The following is a 20,004-nucleotide window of genomic DNA, read 5'->3' on the forward strand; positions in this document are numbered from 1 at the left end:
ATTAGCACTTGGAAATGACTTTTCTCAGTTCTAAGTGCCACTTGTAAACAGTCATGTTATCGATCTGTTTTGTGCAGTCATGATTTAGAGTCAAAGCTACTAATGCATGTTTGTTAAGCTAGAACTATAATATTATCTTTGTACTGTGACTACAGAATGTATATGCCATGATTTACTGTAGTTTTGCTACATATAAACCCTGCTTACTTATATGAGATTTAAGTTAAATAATTGTTTCAATTCAATTTAGCACATATGGCTTAGTTTGGTGGGGAATAGTAAGACTCAATTTATTGATAAATAAGTTCACCAATGTGCTGATGGTAACAATACCAGCACATACTTTTTCAAAAATTCTTTACAATGCCTAAGAAAGCTCTCCTTAGAAAAAAAGTGTTAATTTTTTAAAAACTGAAGAAAGCGGTCTAATCATTCACTGGCATACAAGCAAAGCAATAATGATAAGTCACTTACATGTCCATCAATTAACAATTCTGATTTTATATAAAATTTTATGTAAAAGTTAAACCTAGAGATAAACTAGATATTTCAGAAAAATAAACTGATTCACATGAAATAACATGTAAAGATTTTATGGGCATGGTATAAAACAAGCATTTGGAGACTACAACTTTTAAAATGTGTTAAATATAGGGAGAGATCTTCCATCCTCCAAGGACATTAGATTAGAAAGAAAAGGACGACAGCATACTTTACAGCTCCTTAAAACCTGGTACTGATGAACACACAATGCTAAGCAGTAAAGTTTTGAGAATAAGCAAGATAAACTTAGAATACCTTAAGCTTTCTATGATGAATGCCTTTGTCGTCTTTCTGCAATACTAATTTTCTCAATTCTTTGTTCTCCTTTTCTAATCGTTCCAAGATTCTCTGATACTTTAACTGCAACAAAATAATAAGTGTAACTATATAAGAAAAAGATGGGTTATCAAATAGCATAAAGTCTAAATTAAAATCTTCCAAAATATGGAAGTCATAGCTCCTATTTAAAATGTATTACATTTTAAAAGCATCTATGAAAACATCGGGAATAAAATAAACAATGATTATTATCTCTTACAAAAAGTGGAAATAATTGTAATTTTCTATCATAATTAAGAATTTCGTTTGGAAAATTCCTTGCTACTCGCAATGAAAAAATTATTCTGAAATACTAAAAATGTAAGAATTTAAACAAGCAGTTCTTAAGTACATTCTAGAAGGGAATATTTCCTATTATACCAAAATTTTAAGTCTTCATATTACAGGGCCATTTGACAAAAATTCAGATTCTTCCCTTTCTTCGCATTATTTTATGTTTTAATTAAGATGCTATAAAATAATACTAGCTAGCAGTACCCAAGCATGCATTATGTGACAGTCTCCTTAGTAAGTGTTGCAAACGCATTAACTCCCTTAACCTTCACAAAAACCCCGAAAAGCAGGAATTACACAGACTAGGAATAAAGAGCAAGGAATATCTGACAGCCTGCCGAAGGTCATCTAGTAGAGAAGCAGGGTTGGGAATAGAGGTCTGTCAGAGGCTCAAACTCTTCTATGTTTTGTTGTATTTCCGTGTCCAGAGATAATATATTAATATTTAAAAGAATGATATAAGCTGAGCGCAGAGGCTCATGCCTGTAATCCCAGCACTTTGGGAGGCCGATGCGGGCAGATCACAAGGCCAAGAGATCGAGACCATCCTGGACAACATGGTGAAACCCTGTCTCTACTAAAAATACAAAAAGTAGCCGGGCGTCGTGGCGGGTGCCTGTAGTCCCAGCTACTCAGGGAGCTAAGGCAGGAGAAGCGCTAACCCGGGAGGCAGAGGTTGTAGTGAGTCAAGACTGCACCACTGCATTCCAGCCTGGCAAAGACAAAAAAAGCTGGGAAGACAAATCAGAAAGGATCAAATTTATTTGAGAAGGAAAATGTGTAGTCAAGCAACTATTTGACACACACACACAAAATAATGATATAAAAACAGAATTTTAAAGAAGACTAATATGTCTAAACAGGTTTTTTTTTTTTTTTTTGTCAAGTAGTTGCTTGGCTACACATTTTCCTTCTCAAATAAATTTGATCCTTTCTAATTTGTCTTCCCAGCTTTTATTTCTTCTCAAAACATTAACAATACAGAAAAACCTATTAAAAATAACCCCTTCCTACAAACAGCAGAATGTTTATGTCCAACTTATAATATCATACCTTTTGTAACAGAAAATATTCCTTACACTCTTTTTAGTTTATTGGAATCTTTCAAGAACAAAGTAAGTAACAGGAAATCATGGTTCTATCCTTACAGAAAGTCCAACTCAAGCCAAATTAAAAGAACACATACATAATTGAACACATACATAGTATGAGACAGAACCACTAGCTAGACTCTACTATAAACATATTTTTACATAAACTTATTCATTTATATTTAGTAATAGTATATATAACAAAATTGTGGTAGTACCTAAGGATTAGATCTGTGTTGTTTAATACGGCAACTACTAGCCACATGTAGTTATCAAGCACCTGAAATGTGGCTGGTCTGAAGTGAGATTGTGCTGTAAGTGTAAAACACCTCATTAATATTTTTTATACTGATCACATATTGAAATGATACTATCTGGGATAGACTAGGTTAAATATATTATTAAAACTAATTTCACGTTTCCTTTTTACCATTTTTTAATGTAAAAATTAAAAACTACACAGGTGGCTTGCATATTTCTATTGGACATCATTGATACAGAAAACCCAGTGAATTCTCCATAATACAGTCTATCAGTGCCTAGTGGCTGCCAATTACAGCTGCACAAACTGAAGGGTTTATATCAAGGGATATATAAGAGGGTAGAATTTCCACTGACTCATTTCTTTGTAAGCACAAAATCAATTTTGGGGTCTACATTTTCTGGGGATGGAAACATTCTGTGGTACAGAAGCCAATCTGTAGCCATCCTGAAGAGATGTGCTATTTGGCTGTCTCTCAAAGCTCTAGAACAATAATTCTCAAACTTTAGAATGCATCAGAATTACCTTGAGGGCTTTTAAAAACAGATTGCTGGGTTTCACTCCGAGTTTCTGATTCTTCAGTAGGTATGGGACGGGGTCAAGAATGTGCATTTCTAATGTGCTCCAGAGGCTGTGCTTTGTGACCAATGATTCTTACCCCTGGTTGCAGACTGGAATCGCCTGGCTAGGAAGCCTTAAAAACATATATATAGTGCCACTCAGAGCACAGTTGAGTCTAGGGTATAGTGAGGTTTGAGACGCAATAAATAGATACCAAAGAAATCTGTGACTCAACATATACTACAAATTGATTATCCCTAATTCAAAAATCTGAAATCCAAAATATGCTGGCCCCAAGCATTTCAGATAAGAGATACTCAACTTGTAGTTGTTCCACTTTTTCACAAAAAAGAGATCCAAGATTAACTCTTCTTTTTTTTTATTTTTCTTCCAGACAGGGTCTTGCTCTGTTGGCCAGGGAGCAATCATGGCTCACAGTAACCTTGACCTCCTGGGGCTCAAGTGATCCTCCTGCCTTAGCCTCCCAGTTGCTAGGACTACAGGCACAAACCACACACCTGGCTAATTTTTAAAAATTTTTTTGTAGATACGGGGTTTCTCTGGGTTGCCCAAGCTGGTCTCAAACTCCTGGGCTCAAGCAATCCTCCTGCCTCAGTCTCCCAAAGTGCTGGGATTACAGGCATGAGCCACCATGCCCAGCTGACAGTAACTCTTTGAACTTTAAAAAATAAGTTAATTAATGCATGTCAGTGTTACCTACATAGAAAAACTGATGATTGAGTGATAGGGTAATTTTTTTTTTTTTTTTTAGACAGAGTCTCGCTCTGTTGCCCAGGCTGGAGTGCAGTGGTGCCATCTGGGCTCACTGCAAGCTCCGCCTCCTGGGTTCACACCATTCTCCTGCCTCAGCCTCCCGAGTAGCTGGGACTACAGGTGCCCACCACCATGTGTGGCTAATTTTCTGTATTTTTAGTAGAGACAGGGTTTCACCATGTTAGCCAGGATGGTCTCAATCTCCTGACCTCGTGATCCACCTGCCTCGGCCTCCCAAAGTGCTGGGATTACAGGTGTGAGCCACCGCGCCGGGCTGTGATAGGGTAATTTTGTACTAGAATGTTATCCACTCATTACACTGCACAAAATAGGTCCTTAAAATAATAATTTTATTACCAACTATAAGAAAATAGCTTTTCTAAGTAGTGCCAGAAAAAGACCTTTAGATAAGCATTGTCTGGTTTCAGACTTGTGAAGCAAAGTAAAAGCTTCCTGAGAGCCCACTAGAACGATGAGGTAGACTCAACTCAAATTTCTTTAACTGTATTAGCTTATCAATGTAAAAATGCAGGCATGGTTTATAAGGACAAGCCACTTTCTTCCTTTTGGGCATAAGATTCACTCAAAATAGGTTTTTACATATAAATGAGTTAACTCCATACTTATCTAGTTCCATCTTTATTCCTTATTTCTCAATTAGCTTTTGCATCTATTGATAATAAGGTTCTATCATTAACATTCCAAATTTTGCTCTGTTGAAAAAATAAATGTCCAATCACCAAAGTTATATTCGAATATAATTTTTAAAAGTCCCTAGATTTTCTTAGTCATCACGATTACCTGAGTGTGCAGAAGTTCTTCTTGAAGTTGGTCAATTTTCTCTTTGTCTGACACCTAAATGTTTAAAATAATTTTAGTTGAATAGAATTAGGTTTATACAGAATGTGCAACAAGTTAAATTTTTTTGATAAGTATTGAGAGTTAAAAAAACTGACTTCATATGCATATTTAATCAAAGTAATTTTAAATCAAGTGATTTAAGAAAGTAAAAATATCTGTATTTATCAATAAAAATAGTTCACCAAAATTTTATATTGAGAAACAAAAACCTTAAAAGGCAATCATTTTCCTGTTGCTATTCTAGTCATTTCTTATGAAAGACTAGTTAGAAAAACAAGAAATCAACACATATGGTTACTAAATTCTTCAGAAGCTGTTTTGTACTAAAGCATAGGGACTCAGATATTTGGGGAAATAAAGCACTGATATCCCTCCAGAAATGTGTTTTGAAAAGTCAAATACATGTTACTGTTGACAGCTATTTAAAAAGTTCATTGGTCACAGTGTATCTTATAAGGAAATATTTTTGTATTGTATCCATTTCTGTACCATAAGTAGCGAATTATATAATAAATGCAAAGAACAAGTTGCGCATTTTCAGAGATTTAAGTGGAGCCAAATGCTTGCTTTTAAATTCAGTTTCAAGGAAAGCTCTGCTAACTCATAATACAGAGAATGCATCCATAGCAATGAAGCCAAGTAAAGCAACTAAAATTAATTTGAATATAAAACAAAAATAAAACCCACAGGTATTGTGTAAACTACTTCAAATTGTTATTAATGCTAGTAATTCTAAAATAAAATATTAAAAAACATTTTATTATATAACAGGTTTTAAAGTAGTCACAATACAATTATAAATACAAAATATAATAATCAAATATAATAAAAATGATGTAATTTATGACGAATTCACATAACTGTGCTTTGACTTCTTGGTAAGAGGCAGAAGTTGTCATCCTCAGCCTTTAAAAATTGTCTAACTTCTGAAAATCAAAACTTGTAAATATGAACTTATTTCACAGGAGAATATAGTTAAATTCATATTCTTCTTCATTTAAATCCTTGTTGATCTTCATTCATTGGTTATTTGAGCAATCACAACACAACATGGCAGCAAATATACATGAAAAAGTTTTAAATGATTTGCTCATTCAGGTAGACATTAATAACTCTTGTCCACAATATGAAGAGTTAAGATTTTAATTTCTATTTCTAAATACTTTCTCATAATTTCGTCAATTTTTTATTTCAACAATATAGATGACAACCCTTGCACATTTTTTTTTTCCTTAAAAGTCTATGCCTAAATAGCTCCAAAAATGATTTGGTAATTAGAAAAAAGATAATGCAAACTTCAATTGCTTTCCCATTCCTGTACAGCAAGCACAGACCTGCTGATAGAAGCTTTTTTTCATTTTGACTGTGTGTGTTTATGTAGGATGGACAAGAATTATTAACAGTCTCCTAAACTGTGAGGAGACAAGCAAGTTGGAGAGGAGTCCACCAACTAAAGAACAGAATCTTGAAAGCCAATGAAGAAATAAATAATCCCACATTATGATCATTTGGCATGCCATCACACCGTAACAGTGTGGTCATAAAAAATTGTTACGCGGATTTAATTTCCAATTCATTTTAAAAGGTACTTTGATTTACTCTGTTCCATTAAATATTTATCCAACTGTAGCTAAATTAGTATGAAATGTATAAACTGTATTAGTATAAATTGTTTTAGTTTTAAATGTAAATACTGACTTCAGGCAATATATCCTAAATTATTACAGAAAATTCAACATTACTTGACATCTGGGGCAATAACTTAAAAACTAATACAATTAAACAAAAAAGTTAGGATGTTTAGTATAAGCCAAGGGCTATAAAAGGTTAATTTAATTTGGCAAAATAAAAAGGTTATATAAAAAATTAAAATGACACAAGGTTAGCAGAATATTAAAAATATAATTTCTATGCTAGATTAGTAGTATTTAATGATCACAACTGTTAAGATGTTTATAAATTTAAATTTTAGGAGTATTTAAATGTATCATTTGCCTTTCTGGTACAATGAATAACTCACACATGGTTTACCAGCATGTTTCCTCTCTGCTTAGTTTAATGGAACATCACAGTTAATCACAATGTTATATTAAAAGACAGCTGGCCGGGCACGGTGGCTCACGCCTAATCCCAGTACTTTGGGAGGCCGAGGCAGGCCAATCACCTGAGGTTGGGAGTTCGAGATCAGTCTGACCAACATGAAGAAACCCCCGTCTCTACTAAAAATACAAAATTAGCCCAATGTGGTGGCGCATGCCTGTAATCTCAGCTACTTGGGAGGCTGAGGCAGGAGAATCGCTTGAACCCGGGAGGCAGAGGTCGCAGTGAGCTGAGATTGTGCCACTGCACTCCAGCCTGAGCAACAAGAGCAAAACTCCGTCTCAAAAAAAATAAAGTAAAATAAAAGACAACTGGTGGTAAAGTAAAAAATCAGACCTAATATTTCCTAGGAAACAAGATAAAAACGTTTAGATTTATAAAACAAACATTTAAGATTGATGAGATGATAATTTTTATATATTTTCTTAAGAGAATAACACAAGCTATTTTCAATCTGTCACTCTAGGTCTTAACCAGCAAATGGGGTATATTTTATTTTGATGTGATTTACTGATAAAATTCATTGACTTACAACAAGAGCAAGTTCATGTCCTGATGTTCAATATATTGTTTGCATCATGAAATAAATTTAAAACTCACCCTGACAGAAATGGGTATCAATGGTCTTGAAACCAGAGCTTTTCTACAATTCCAGGGCTATGAAACTGATGGAGAAAGAGCGGAATCCTCCGCAGAAACAAGCTAAAGCTGAAAGAGAAAAACCTTTACTAGCTCCTCACAAAACCAAGCCTAATTTAAAAATTTCAAGTATTTCTTCCTATTAAGCCATTGAGGCCACTCTGAAATTCTGAAATACATATATAAAAAGGTCATTGTAAAAATTTCTATGTATGTGAACATATCCATAGGAGGCAAAACTACCAATGGTAGTTTTAATCTTCTGTCTCTGCTTGAGTTCTTTTGCTCAGAAGATACAGGGAAAATTTCTTAGTTGCTACTAATAAGATACCCAAAATGATGATCTACTTAGACTTTCAAGAAGATAAGGGAGAAAAAACAATTAAAAAACAACAAAAAGTACTGTGGTTTTGTGCATCAAGTAAACCTCACATGCCTGGAATGATAAAAATCTCGTGAATCAGGATTTTGATCATTATGGCAGTGAAGAACTGAAAAGTCATCTCTGTAGTAACTACAGGGGGAAAGGAGTGGAGGATACTGTAAGGTAACAGTCTTTCAGAGAGTAAGAGGGATAATTTCACTATAAAAGAGCATAAATTATTTTTAAAGTCCCATTTTCTTCCCCTCAAGGTAACTACAATGTGGGCAGGAACAGGCCCTGTTTGCTGCTCTACTCAGGGTAAAACGTCTTGCCAGTGTCTAATTTACAAATGGGGAAAGGGAGGTATAAAAGGGTTAAACAGATAACCCAATACATATTAGAAAGACGAATAACATCTCTAAGCCCAAATAAAGGCTAGTAAAGGAGGCTTAAAATGAACATTAGCTTCCAGCAATGTAGAAAATGAATCAGTATTCATTACAGATATCTCTTGATTTGTCAGATTCAAAAGCTCATCATTAATCTTAAGTCATATCTCAGAATGTTAAATAGCAGGCCTATGGGACACATTTCAAGTTGTCTTATGAAAAAAACTTAAGAACAACATGTAACTACAGCTACATTCTTATTTCTAAGTAACATATAAGAACATACTCGCTCTTCTCCCTTCTTTCTGTAACGAAACTAAAGTATGGGTGGCTCAGCCTAAGCATCCAATTTGTCAGGCTATTTAAATGATATATTCACAGTATACAGAACAGGGATTGTTAAAGTACTGTTCAAAATAAGTCCTCCTTGGCTTAACACAGCTACTTTAATTTAACCAGGTAGGAAACCCACTTCTTTTCTTTTTCTACCTATGTTTTTGCTCACCAAAGCTAAATATGTATAGGAATTGATTCCACAGCCATGGAATTGAGAAAAGCCAGGAAGTGACGCTGAAAAAATAAATGAAACTATGGTGAGTACTCTGAAGTCCTAACCACCACCAAATGAGGTAAGGTTAGCCAGCAAAATTACTGCACTAAATCATTATCTATAATATTGGTTGATTTAAATAGCAGAATGTACAAGAATTATATGACTGAATCTTTGTTCCTGACTAGGGTTTGTATATAACTTCAAAACTTTTCTGATCTAATAAGATGTAACATAATTAGCTGATTTCAAGATCTCAGAGTATAATTTTAAACTCATTACACTTATTTCACTTTGACCTAAAAGTCTCTTCCAAACATGAACTTTGGGATCTGCATGGTGGGATTACCTAACCATCAAAATAATATTTTTATGGACCTGCTGATTGCACCAAAAGCCACATACTGGTATAGACTTACGCTTTTATTAGAACTTGTTCTTTAGCAACCAGGATGATATCAAATTTCCAGTGTTCAAACCTTCAGTGGTCCAAGGTGAAAATTTATTTGTGCTGACTTTGATTAACGTGAAAAATGTACGCAATGAGTTTGTCAAAGTGTATAAGAACTACGTGCTTTTGCCTAAAAGTTAAGTCAAAATAACTTTCTTCTATAAGAACATGAATGTTCCCTATCCATATACTTTAGCTAAAACAAATAAATGTTATTCTTTAGTGTAAACTGGTCATCTACAGCAATCCTTTTCACTTTGGAAATAAAAACTTGGGGAGCAAGTAGGTAGGTAAGATGCCTACAAACCTAGGGTGACTCAATAACTGGACCACATAAACAGCAATTCCTAATTTTGTTCTAAATATAAATACAGGAACCCTACAGGTAACCTAATTTTCAGAAACCAAAACTCCTCTGCTTGAATTTGTTACTTTTGGCTTTTCCTATACTACCCACTTCAGAGAAGTTCCATATTTATGATATATCTTTTGTATGTTTACTTTGTCAAATTAATTTCCTGTATTTGGAGTCCATGAATGGATTAAGGTGACATGATCTTGGCAGAAATGGCTGATTAGTGTGAATGTATCGGTAGCCCCCTTAAACCATCCATCACCTTGCGCTTCTGTTGGGCATAGCTCGTGCTATATTGGCCAGCGGCTCTGCGCGCTTCCTCTTCATGCTCTTGAATTTGTTGTTGTAAGAGAATGAGCTCACCAAGCAGACCCTGCCATGAGTTCACAATGAGGAGAAGAGGAAATCGGGGAGGAGAACAATGTTAAACCAAAGGGCGCAACAAAGGAACAGATGTAAGATAGGGAAGGATGGTTAACTTAAAACAGAAACGGAAACTCATTTAGAGCTGTCATACCCTTGGGCTCTGTACTGCATTTCCATTTTCCTCCTCAGTAAATTAGATGTCTCAGAAAAATAAAACAGCCCAGTTTAAAAAGTGAAAAGGAAAGTGCAATCCTAAGTGCTAAATGAAATGAGCCAGATATACACCAAATATGGACAAAAATACAGATTTTTTTTTTTTTTAACAGTGTTGATCTTACTGGTCAAAATTTTCTAATTCTCAACCATGATTCTCTCAGGATTGATTGAAGATCATACTAGCTTAATTATTAAATTATTATTCTTATGTAAATATTTTTTCTTGCTATTTCACTGATTCAAGTAAAGGTCCCTAGAAACAGGTTTCCAGCATCAAGTTAATCAAGGTTTTACATTAAGTCATATATTCCATGTGCCTCTGCATACCTTTGATTAAAATTTAGGGTTCTTTACTTAAATTAAAAGATAATGTTTCAGGTTCTGTTTTGATTTCATATATAACATCAAATAACTAGTCCAACCGAATTTTCACTTTTTTATGAGCTGTTCTGATGACATTAAATAGAAACAGCCTCTGAGAATACAGCCAAGCACATACAAATTACTAAACAAAAGTGCTATAAAAGAACACAATTAAGATATGGAGACAATATAGTTATTATGAAAATAAAACACAGTTTGGACCTAAGCACAAAAAATCACCTTTTCTATTTCTAAAATTCATTCCATTTCATAATTATAAAATAGTATATTGACACAATTTTTAATACAGCATATTCACATGTGGCATACTAAAATACACGTCATTTCCTACACAGCTTAATTGTTGGCCTATTAGATAATTGACCTTAAAAAATGTGGAGGAAAGACAACCAAGATTTGACAATGTTACAAGCCTAACGTTTTCTTAATTAGAAATCCTTAAAAAAGTAAAGTTCTAATGAATGAGGTAACCATTTGTTTAAGAACAGCATTCAGGGAAAACAATTGACTCAATTTTTACCCAAGTTACAAAAATAAAAAGAGGAAAATGGGTATTTATTAAGATATTCTAAAGTAGGACTTCTAAATAGTTTCAGAGTTAAAAAAAAATGACTGCCCAAAATATTTAATTTTATATGATTAGAAAGTGTCTTAAAATCTGGATATAATTTGGAGAATTTTTATTCTGTTTGTTAGTTCTGATACATTAGGCTGTGATCATTGCCAATATTAGACAATAAATGAAACTGGTTGATTTACTATAAATCAAAGGATAAAACTAGTTGATTTCTTCCACATGACAATTGAAATTCAGAATCTGTTTCCAGATACAAAAGTATAAAATATAGTTATACAAAGACATGTCTTTAAATAAATCAGTTTTATGATCATTAACAAATCTATCAAAGAAAGACAATGCTAACTACTACCCTCATCATTCTCATAATTTTTACCTTAAAAAAATTGCTGTATCAAGCAGAAAGAAGAGTAACCTGATTTATTTTCATTCATTTGGTCATTTATCATAATCCTTTATTCAAATCATCCAAGTGTTCAAATTTCTCAAACAATTCCCTTTAAAAAAGGCTTCCTATGTTGGTTTATACAGTAGTGTACCTGCTGTACTTACATACCACTAGTATTTTCATTTATAAAATCCCAAAGCAGTGAGAAAATATTCTACATTTCTTTCTTTTTTAACACTAGTCAAGTGCAACAGTGAGAAGGGGGCAAAGAGTAGAACAAAGAGTTCAATCTGTAACTGACTGTGATTAATCGAGATAACTCACTCCCTTTGGATCAGCCACATTCCACATTTCCTACTCACGTCTATGAGGCACACAGTGCTTTTTTATTTATAGCTTAAAAATTCCTCTCGAATTCACTGCTTATGTATATACACAACTGCATGGTAAATACTCCAATCATCTATTAGATTTCAAGAAAATGCTCTAGGGACATGTCACTTTCCTTCCATGCCTGTTACTGAAGCACTATTATGTAAAGATACTTGAAATTAACTGAAATTGACTTTCTGAAAAAGTAGGAAGAAAACAAGAATTAGACATAGAAAAGCTATTTACATGATACTACAATTATACCAAGGTTACCCGTCTTTGATTATGTGCACCAGTCTTACCCTAAATACCAAGTGATGGCCACACAGCCTCTAAGCTAAGGCCACGTGGAACAGGAAGAGGAAGAAATCTATGCACCTACTGTGCAAGATACAGTCCTCAGATGTAGAAACCACATTTTTCAATAAATGTTTTCCCAAGCTTAGCAATTTTTCTTTCAAGAAATGGCACAAAAATATTTTTTAAAATAATATATATCATATATAAAATACAGTAGTATTTATAAATAACAATAAATAATCTTTAACAATCAAAGATGATGTAGTCTCTTAATGTCTCCTGACTCCTGGCTGTTGTCAGTTTGACACTGCAGATCTTAATCTCTCATCTCTTTTTTTAATCTCCATCTCTGAGTCAGCTTCCTTCTCTCAGTCTCATTTCACATCTCAGTCTCATTTCACGTACAATGTTCTGTTTTTTTTTTAGTTATAACATCAGATCAAGAAAATTAGTAATAACTCTAGAAACCAATATATCAAATGAAAACACTGTGCTAACCTAAAAGTTAATGAGTTTGGTAGAGAAGATTTTAAGTAATCTTGAAATACTATACTATGGTCTGAATTTTTGTCCCCCACAATTTCATATGTTGAAACCTAACCTCACAAATGTGATAGTATTGAGAGGTGGGGCATTTGGGAGGTGATGAGGTCATGAGGTTTCTGGAGTTACTGGCCTTACAAAAAAAGGCCAGAGCTGCCTAGCCCCTTTTGCTATGTGCGGATATGGGGAGAAAGCATCATCTATAAGCCGAGGGTCCTCAGAAGACATCAAATCTGCCAGTGTCTTGAACTTGGATTTCCAGTTACTACATTATTTGTTGCATAAGAAATCCCAGAAAAGCAAATCCTATTTAAGCCACACTGCTTAATTACAATTCAGAATATCAAGTACATGAACTACTTTTACAGCCTTGTTCTCCTCAATGGTTGCCAAATATGAAGGCCAGGGAGAATCTGCAGGTAATCAGAGCAAAAAATTGAGGGGACCAAAATTTTGTTGGCATCAGCCAGATTTATTTACTTTAATCAGCCTCTACCGAGTTAAACCAATCAACTGGTTTTACTAAGACGCAACACTATCCCAGGTGCTCTGAGAAAAAGATTTAGTAACAGAAACGGCCGACTAAATGGTAAGAATGTAAGCAAAAGTAAATAGTGTTTCATATGGCAAGTGTTTTAAACACTGAGAAGAGTATAATTAATGGAGCTATGAAGGTTATGGAAGGCTTCATAAAGTGACAATTGAGCTGTGCTACAAGGATGAGTGAAAACTAAACAGGCAGGAAAAAAGAAAAGAGACATTTCATCTGGGGAGGTACAACATAAACCATAAAATTAAGAATCGGAGGGCCGGTGGCTCACGCCTGTAATCCCAACACTTTGGGAGGCCGAGGCGGGCGGATCATGAGGTCAAGAGATCAAGACCATCCTGGCCAACCTGATGAAACCCTGTCTCTACTAAAAACATAAAAATTAGCCAGGCGTGGTGGCGGGAGCCTGTGATCTCAGCTACTCGGCAGGCTGAGGCAGGAGAATTACTTGAACCTGGGAGGCGGAGGTTGCAGTGAGCCAAGATCGCACCACTGTACTCCAACCTGGGCGACAGAGCGAGACTCTGTCTCAAAAAAAAAAAAAAAAAAAGAGAGTAATATGTTGCAAGAAAGAACATTAATGTATTATCATTTAATAATTATACTTAAAACAATACTACTTCTTTTCATGATTTGGGCCATGAAAAAGTCCTTCAAATATTTTCTACAAATTATAAATGTGCTTGTTGCCTTCCGAATGGCCGTATTCCTTACTTCTGTGAGATGCTTATAACCAATCAGAAACATAGAACAAAAGCACAGAAAATAAAATGTCACATTTTGCAAATCAATTTCACTGGAACACAATAATCTTACAGAATCTAAAAAAGGGAATGAACTAAGTGGTCTTGTCACCTGTATATATGACTGATATACAGAAATCTGCTGACTCCCAAATTGAATTAGTCCACCAATTCTCTAAAATAGGCAGCACTTCAATTTGTCTTCAGGTAGTTCTGAAGGTCTCCAAGTCTCAATAATATTCAGTGCACATCAAGGGCTATGTCTCTTTTCCTCCAGCGGACATACGTTTTCAAATTTTTGATTAACAAGAAGCATTTATTAAGAGGTGGTTTTAACGTATGTCAGTCATACCTCAAGATAGTAGGGCGAGGTTAAAAATGGTTGGTTTTACTATTTGTTTAAATGTTTCATTAATCAAATCACATCAGAACTTCTGATTAACATGACATAAATAATTCATTAGTGTCCACAAACTGAATAGATATAAATCCAGGCCAAACCAAAGAAACTTGATAATTCATTAGCCTGTGCAGCAGCATTATGTGGAAATCTATGCTTTCTGTAGACTTTTTGAAGACCGGTATTATAACTTTCCAGGACACCTAAAACTCCAGTAGTAACCCCAGGCTGGGAATCACAGGTTATCCGTTCATCATGTTGTTTACTTGGTCTGACTGAAGTCAAACTATTTGTGCTCCCCTCAGCTTCCCGTCACTTTCACTTCAGTTGACTTTGAATGGTCCTAACTGTTCTGCTCTTTGCCAGCACTTCTCCAGATGTGTTTTCCTACTAGAAAGGACAATTCTTTTCTTTAGTTCTAGTTGTAGAAATGTTTTTCAATTATTATTACTTTCTTAAAAAGCTGATTCACATATACTTTTACATTTCTAGAAGTCTAGCCAGAAACTTTGTTACAAACCTGACAACCATTAAACTAACACTTGACTGCTTCAAACTCTAAATAGTATTTTAAATCTGGGGCTTTCAGACCTCAGACTGAACCAGTTAAAAAAGTATTCAGCTAAAGCCTGGCCACCCTACCACCTCTGATTATTGCCCACATTTTCAAACTTGATGTCAGAGTGATTTCAAAAAGGGTACTGCTAAGCTAAGGCCTCTCTTCGCATGCTTACATTCAACCATTAATTTGCACAGAAGTCTCAAAATCAGTCAGTTTATCTGCATCTTAGCTGAGTGACTCATCATTCTCAAGCATCACAAGTAACAGCCAAACTTTGCAAACATGATGCTGCATATTATTAACAATAGAATTTGAAACCATCAGTTAGGGCTTGAGATACATTTTTGGATAGTAAATTTTTATAGTAGCATTTGCTATAATTTGACTTAACCAGTAATGAAAGTAGCTTAATTACAACTCTAGATTCAGTAGGTATAACAAATAGTTGAAAAAAAAATTGGTAAGTCTTTAATGGGCAAAATAAGTACCACAAATTGAGAAAAAGTCAAAAGGAAATAGTTTACAAGGACATTTATTGTCAAACAAGCAAATTAAAACAAGCAAAGAGTAAATTAGACCATAATGTAATAAATTTTATTCCATGTCTATTGTATAAAATAAAATCTGTAAATATAATTAAATTTCCGAAAATAATTATCTGGCTTCTTTTCTATTGCAGAGCTTCTGTTCAATTACTGATTATTCATTTACGACCTTAGTAGGGTTTTAAGAGAATTATCTGAGTCAGGCCCTTAAACAGGTTTTTCATTCACCAAAGTGATCCTAGGCCATATCAGAGAGAAAACTGACATACAGACCTCGCCATTACCAATTTGGCAAACAGAAATCTTGTCACTCAAAGAACCATACTACCATACCTGTAACAAAGGCTCCTTCTCCCCATTAGATTAGATCTTCTCTCCACATTAAATTTAATTGCCTTAAGGGCTAAGGCCTTCACTCAAAATAAGCCACAAATATTAAGCTAATTTCTACTTATTTTTTTTTCCCCCAGTAGCAATAAAAATCAAGAGTGTCCTTTGGTTAAAATAATGTCAATGCAAAAGAGTGTCAAAAAAGATCAAATCAAAAGACAAATACACGTACATACATTTTGACAGACATTTTTCTCCAAAAGATAAAATTAAAAGGCAAAAGAAAAACATCTTTTGAAATATAATTAAAATTTGGAATATAATGTAAAAAGTTCAAAGTTGAAGAACAAGGAAAGAGATGAAAACCTATTTATAGAAATTATTTCTTCCTCCTGCTTCCAAAATAAACATAAAATTATTTCCTCGATGTATTAAAACTACAATAACCTCCAATATAAAAATTACACGTTCCATATTTAATGTTAAAACATTCATACCATATTTTTTCTATAAATCTATTTATCTAGGTATTATGTAGAAAAAAACTTTCAAGGAATCAGTTATTTTACCAATTCCAAAAGAATGAAAAAAGTGAAGACTCAGAAAACATCAGGTAAATACATGAGCATTATAAATACAGAGCAAAGTATGTTATTCTGCCTCAGCAATTCTCCTATAACTTTCATATGAATTTTGTTAATGAATATGTATTGAAAATAACACACCGTAAATAACCCCATACATAACTTTGTTAACTATCAATATTGGGGAATTGATTTATTTCCTAATAACCCACTTCCTATTCACTTTATAGTTTCCCCAAAGTGAAATCTAGTCCCTATAAGATGTTCCATGAGCAAAAGGGTTCTGTTGGTAAGTAATTCGGGAAAACACTGTATGCTTTGACTCCTCGGAAATTCACAATGCGCATGAATGTATTACAGTCTGAGAAGTCGTAGGGAAAGAAAAGAAGTCTGCTTGCTTTGTCTAAACAAGCCTTTCTCCCCCCACACACTTAACAACAAAACTCTTTCTTGGGGACAACCCTTGAAACTAATGTTTCACAGAACATACGTGAAGGAAATGGGCTTCTCAATTATATTTCCAGAACTGCCACGTAATACCTTGTACTTTGCACTAAGGTTAGTAACAATACCTCTGTTTGGATGCTTTTGAATTTGCTCCTCAGATGTTATCATTTTAAAATCTTCCAAAGAAGTAAAAACTTTAAAAAATATTTCAAGACTACCTACATGAACAATTCTCTTTTACACTTACCTTTCTAAAATGCTTGTCACTTTCAGATCCATGATCTGTTGCTCTAAACGCCGTTTCTCCTGGTGAACCTTAAAGATAAATACGCAACCCTTTACATTCTCCAGTGATGTCAACAGCCTAAGCTGAATCTCACATTACATTGAGTCAATGAAAAGGTGAATGGATTTTTAGAGCAACTCAGGTTCAAAGAATCAAATCGCCTTTATTCTTATTTTAAGGAACATGACTGACAACCTGTGCAGAAAACAAAAAAATACTAACTATAGCAATCACAGCATATGTTTAACCTAACAATTAAAAATATATAACTGAAAATTACAATAAAAAATAAGACAATCTTTAGTAAGGATTATTTTACACGAGAGTACTTACAGTTCAGCCACATACCACTGGCAATACAGACCATGTATAGTAGGAAAACAATTTTTTTTTTTTTTTTTTTTTTTTGAGGCAGAGTCTCCCTTTGTCCCCCAGGCTGGAGTGCAGTGGCGCAATCTCTGCTCACTGCAACCTCCACCTCCCAGGTTCAAGCGATTCTCCTGCCCAGCCTCCTGAATAGCTAGGACTACAGGTGCGTGCCACCATGCCCGGCTAATTTTTTGTATTTTTAGTAGAGACGAGGTTCCACCGTATTGGCCAGGATGGTGTCAATCTCCTGACGTCATGATCCGCCTGCCTTGGCCTCCCAAAATGCTGGGATTACAGGCATGAGCCACCGCGCCCGGCCGGAAAACAAATTTAAATGTCAACCATGACAGGGCAGATGAGACAAACTAAAATTACTTTTCATTTCAATTATCAAAAACAATTAGATCTATTTCAAGAAAATATTTTTGCTAAGTAAATTTTCTTTTAACAGCTTTAATCTTATCATACACATACATATTTAAGAATTTTAGTTTTATCACAAAATAATTATTTTATTATTTCCACTTAAAGGATAAAGAGTTTGCCTAATATAGTTCTGGGGTTTTAAAATTCAGCATAAGCAGTATTATAAATTTGGTCTGCAATTTTATTTGCAACTAGTTTATTAGAAGCATTTAAAAGGCATGTTAAGGTCAGCAAAAATGTCTGTTTACACACCTAACAAGAGAAGTAGGTCAGAAGCTCCTATGACTTCACTAACCAATTTGTGACCTGTGAAAAACCAGCAAAAGGGGAAATACAAATGTAAAATTTAACAGAAATGAGCAAACAAAGATGTCTGAGATCTCAGATTTCATATTACAATAGGGCAATAAATGGGCAAATATGCCAGGATTAAACTTAATAAATTCTACTCATTATGGTCTATCATAGTTAAATTTATTTAAAAACCATCAAATTGGTCCAACCACTTATGAAAAGCAAATACATAGGAAGTCTCATCTACTTGTCAAGAACAAGTGATATTTTTTCCCCCTCACTAAAAACCAAGTATGTTTAAGTGCTTATGAATTGCCATTTTACTGGGCTAAACAAAAATTAAAACCATTGCATAACAAAATTTTGTGTTTATCTTTTTAAAAAAAGTCCTGTTTTTCATTGGTACTAAATATTTTAGTTTAAAAAAAAAATGGGAATAAACAAATAATCCATGTATTTTTCCTCCATGGTTCTTAAAATTTTAAATTGGATCAAACAGCTCCTTCCTTACCTGAGGTAAAAAAGTCCTTCAATAAGTTGAGGCTTTCAACAATCTTGTCAAAGTCTGGTGCTAACTTTACAAGGTCTTCTGAATTAGGAAGGGCTTTTCTAATTTTCTCTGGAAAAGATCAAAACATACAGAGTGTGAAACTAAGAAAATATGTCAGATACTATTCTTATAAAGGGCTAAAGTATTAACTTGTTTAATCCTCCTGACAACCCTACAAAACAGCTACTATTATCAACCCCATTTGCAGATGAGAAACTAAGGTACACAGCAAGAAAGTGGAGGAGCCTGGGTTCCAGCCCAGGTAGTCTAGCTCCAGAATATAGGCTCTCAGTCACTATGCTGTGGTACTGGCAAATACATCAAGTTGAAAGCTCTCCTCGTGAATCCCAGAAGAACAATTTGAAAGTGTGCTTTTTTTGCAAATACATTCGTCAACATAGAACAGTTTTATCTTTATAAATTCTGTGAATAAGTGCAAGTAAAAATTCCACCTCCACATACACCTAAACTAAGAAATCTGACAAAATTTTAAAAAAAATTTGATGACAATATATTTCTTAAAGATCACCATGAATTACTGGCAATCGTAGCTATCCAATATACTTTTTTCTCATCCACCTATTGAAAAAGGGAAAGCAGTGGCTAACTAAGAAAAGAAATTACTCTGGATACTAACAGACTTTTAAATAACTTGGCTACAAAAAGTAGAGATAACCAAGGTATCTATTCAAAAGGAGCTAGTTAGGTGGGTCACAATAAATATGCTCTGGGCAACATTACATAACGCAGAAAATGATATTATTAATAGAAAGGCTACTTGGCAGCATGGAAATGCTGACAAAATATGTTAAGTAGCAAAGGACAAAATACCAAAGTGTATATTCACCATGATTACATAATTTTTAAGAAGGGAACTAAAATTTTACTCTGTGGTAGTGTTCATGAAAAGAAAACAATTAAAAGAAAAAAATTAAGCCAGGCATAGTGACTCAGGCTTGTAATCTCAGTGCTTTGGGAGGCTAGGTGAGAGCCTTGAGCTAAGGAATTTGAGACTAGCCTGGGCAACAGAGCGAGACCCCATCTCTACAAGAAATTGAAAAATGAGTCAGGCATGGTGGCACACGCATGTAGTCCTGGCTATTTGGGAGGCTGAGTCGGAAGGACGGCTTGAGCCCAGTTCAGGGCTGCAGTGAGTTATGACTGTGAGACCGCACTTCAGCCTGAGTGACAGAGTGAGACCCTGTCTCAATCAATCCATA

The 20,004-nt window shown here is 34.4% G+C and overlaps 1 protein-coding gene and 1 long non-coding RNA gene across 3 annotated transcripts in view; one reads left to right on the plus strand and one right to left on the minus strand.

Moving 5' to 3' along the window:
• The window catches only part of OPA1 (optic atrophy 1 (autosomal dominant)), a 96,964-nt gene that overhangs the window by 58,893 nt on the left and 18,067 nt on the right, over positions 1–20,004 (minus strand). Inside the window, exons 4-9 of one of the 2 annotated variants that reach the window (XM_011981334.1) lie at positions 18,746–18,853; positions 18,193–18,246; positions 17,107–17,174; positions 9,815–9,925; positions 4,645–4,698; positions 799–903 (exon numbers count right to left, since the gene is read on the minus strand). In XM_011981334.1, the coding sequence (XP_011836724.1) occupies positions 799–903; positions 4,645–4,698; positions 9,815–9,925; positions 17,107–17,174; positions 18,193–18,246; positions 18,746–18,853 (500 nt within the window). The remainder of the gene's footprint in view (positions 1–798; positions 904–4,644; positions 4,699–9,814; positions 9,926–17,106; positions 17,175–18,192; positions 18,247–18,745; positions 18,854–20,004) is intronic. The other variant, XM_011981335.1, reaches the window with a different exon arrangement.
• On the plus strand, positions 8,686–17,442 carry LOC105540644. Its single transcript, XR_001006227.1, has 3 exons — positions 8,686–8,789; positions 16,356–16,441; positions 17,133–17,442. It is a non-coding gene; the product is annotated as an uncharacterized LOC105540644 (long non-coding RNA).

This window comes from Mandrillus leucophaeus, unplaced genomic scaffold, assembly GCF_000951045.1.
Source record: "Mandrillus leucophaeus isolate KB7577 unplaced genomic scaffold, Mleu.le_1.0 Scaffold224, whole genome shotgun sequence".
Lineage (NCBI taxonomy): Eukaryota > Metazoa > Chordata > Mammalia > Primates > Cercopithecidae > Mandrillus > Mandrillus leucophaeus.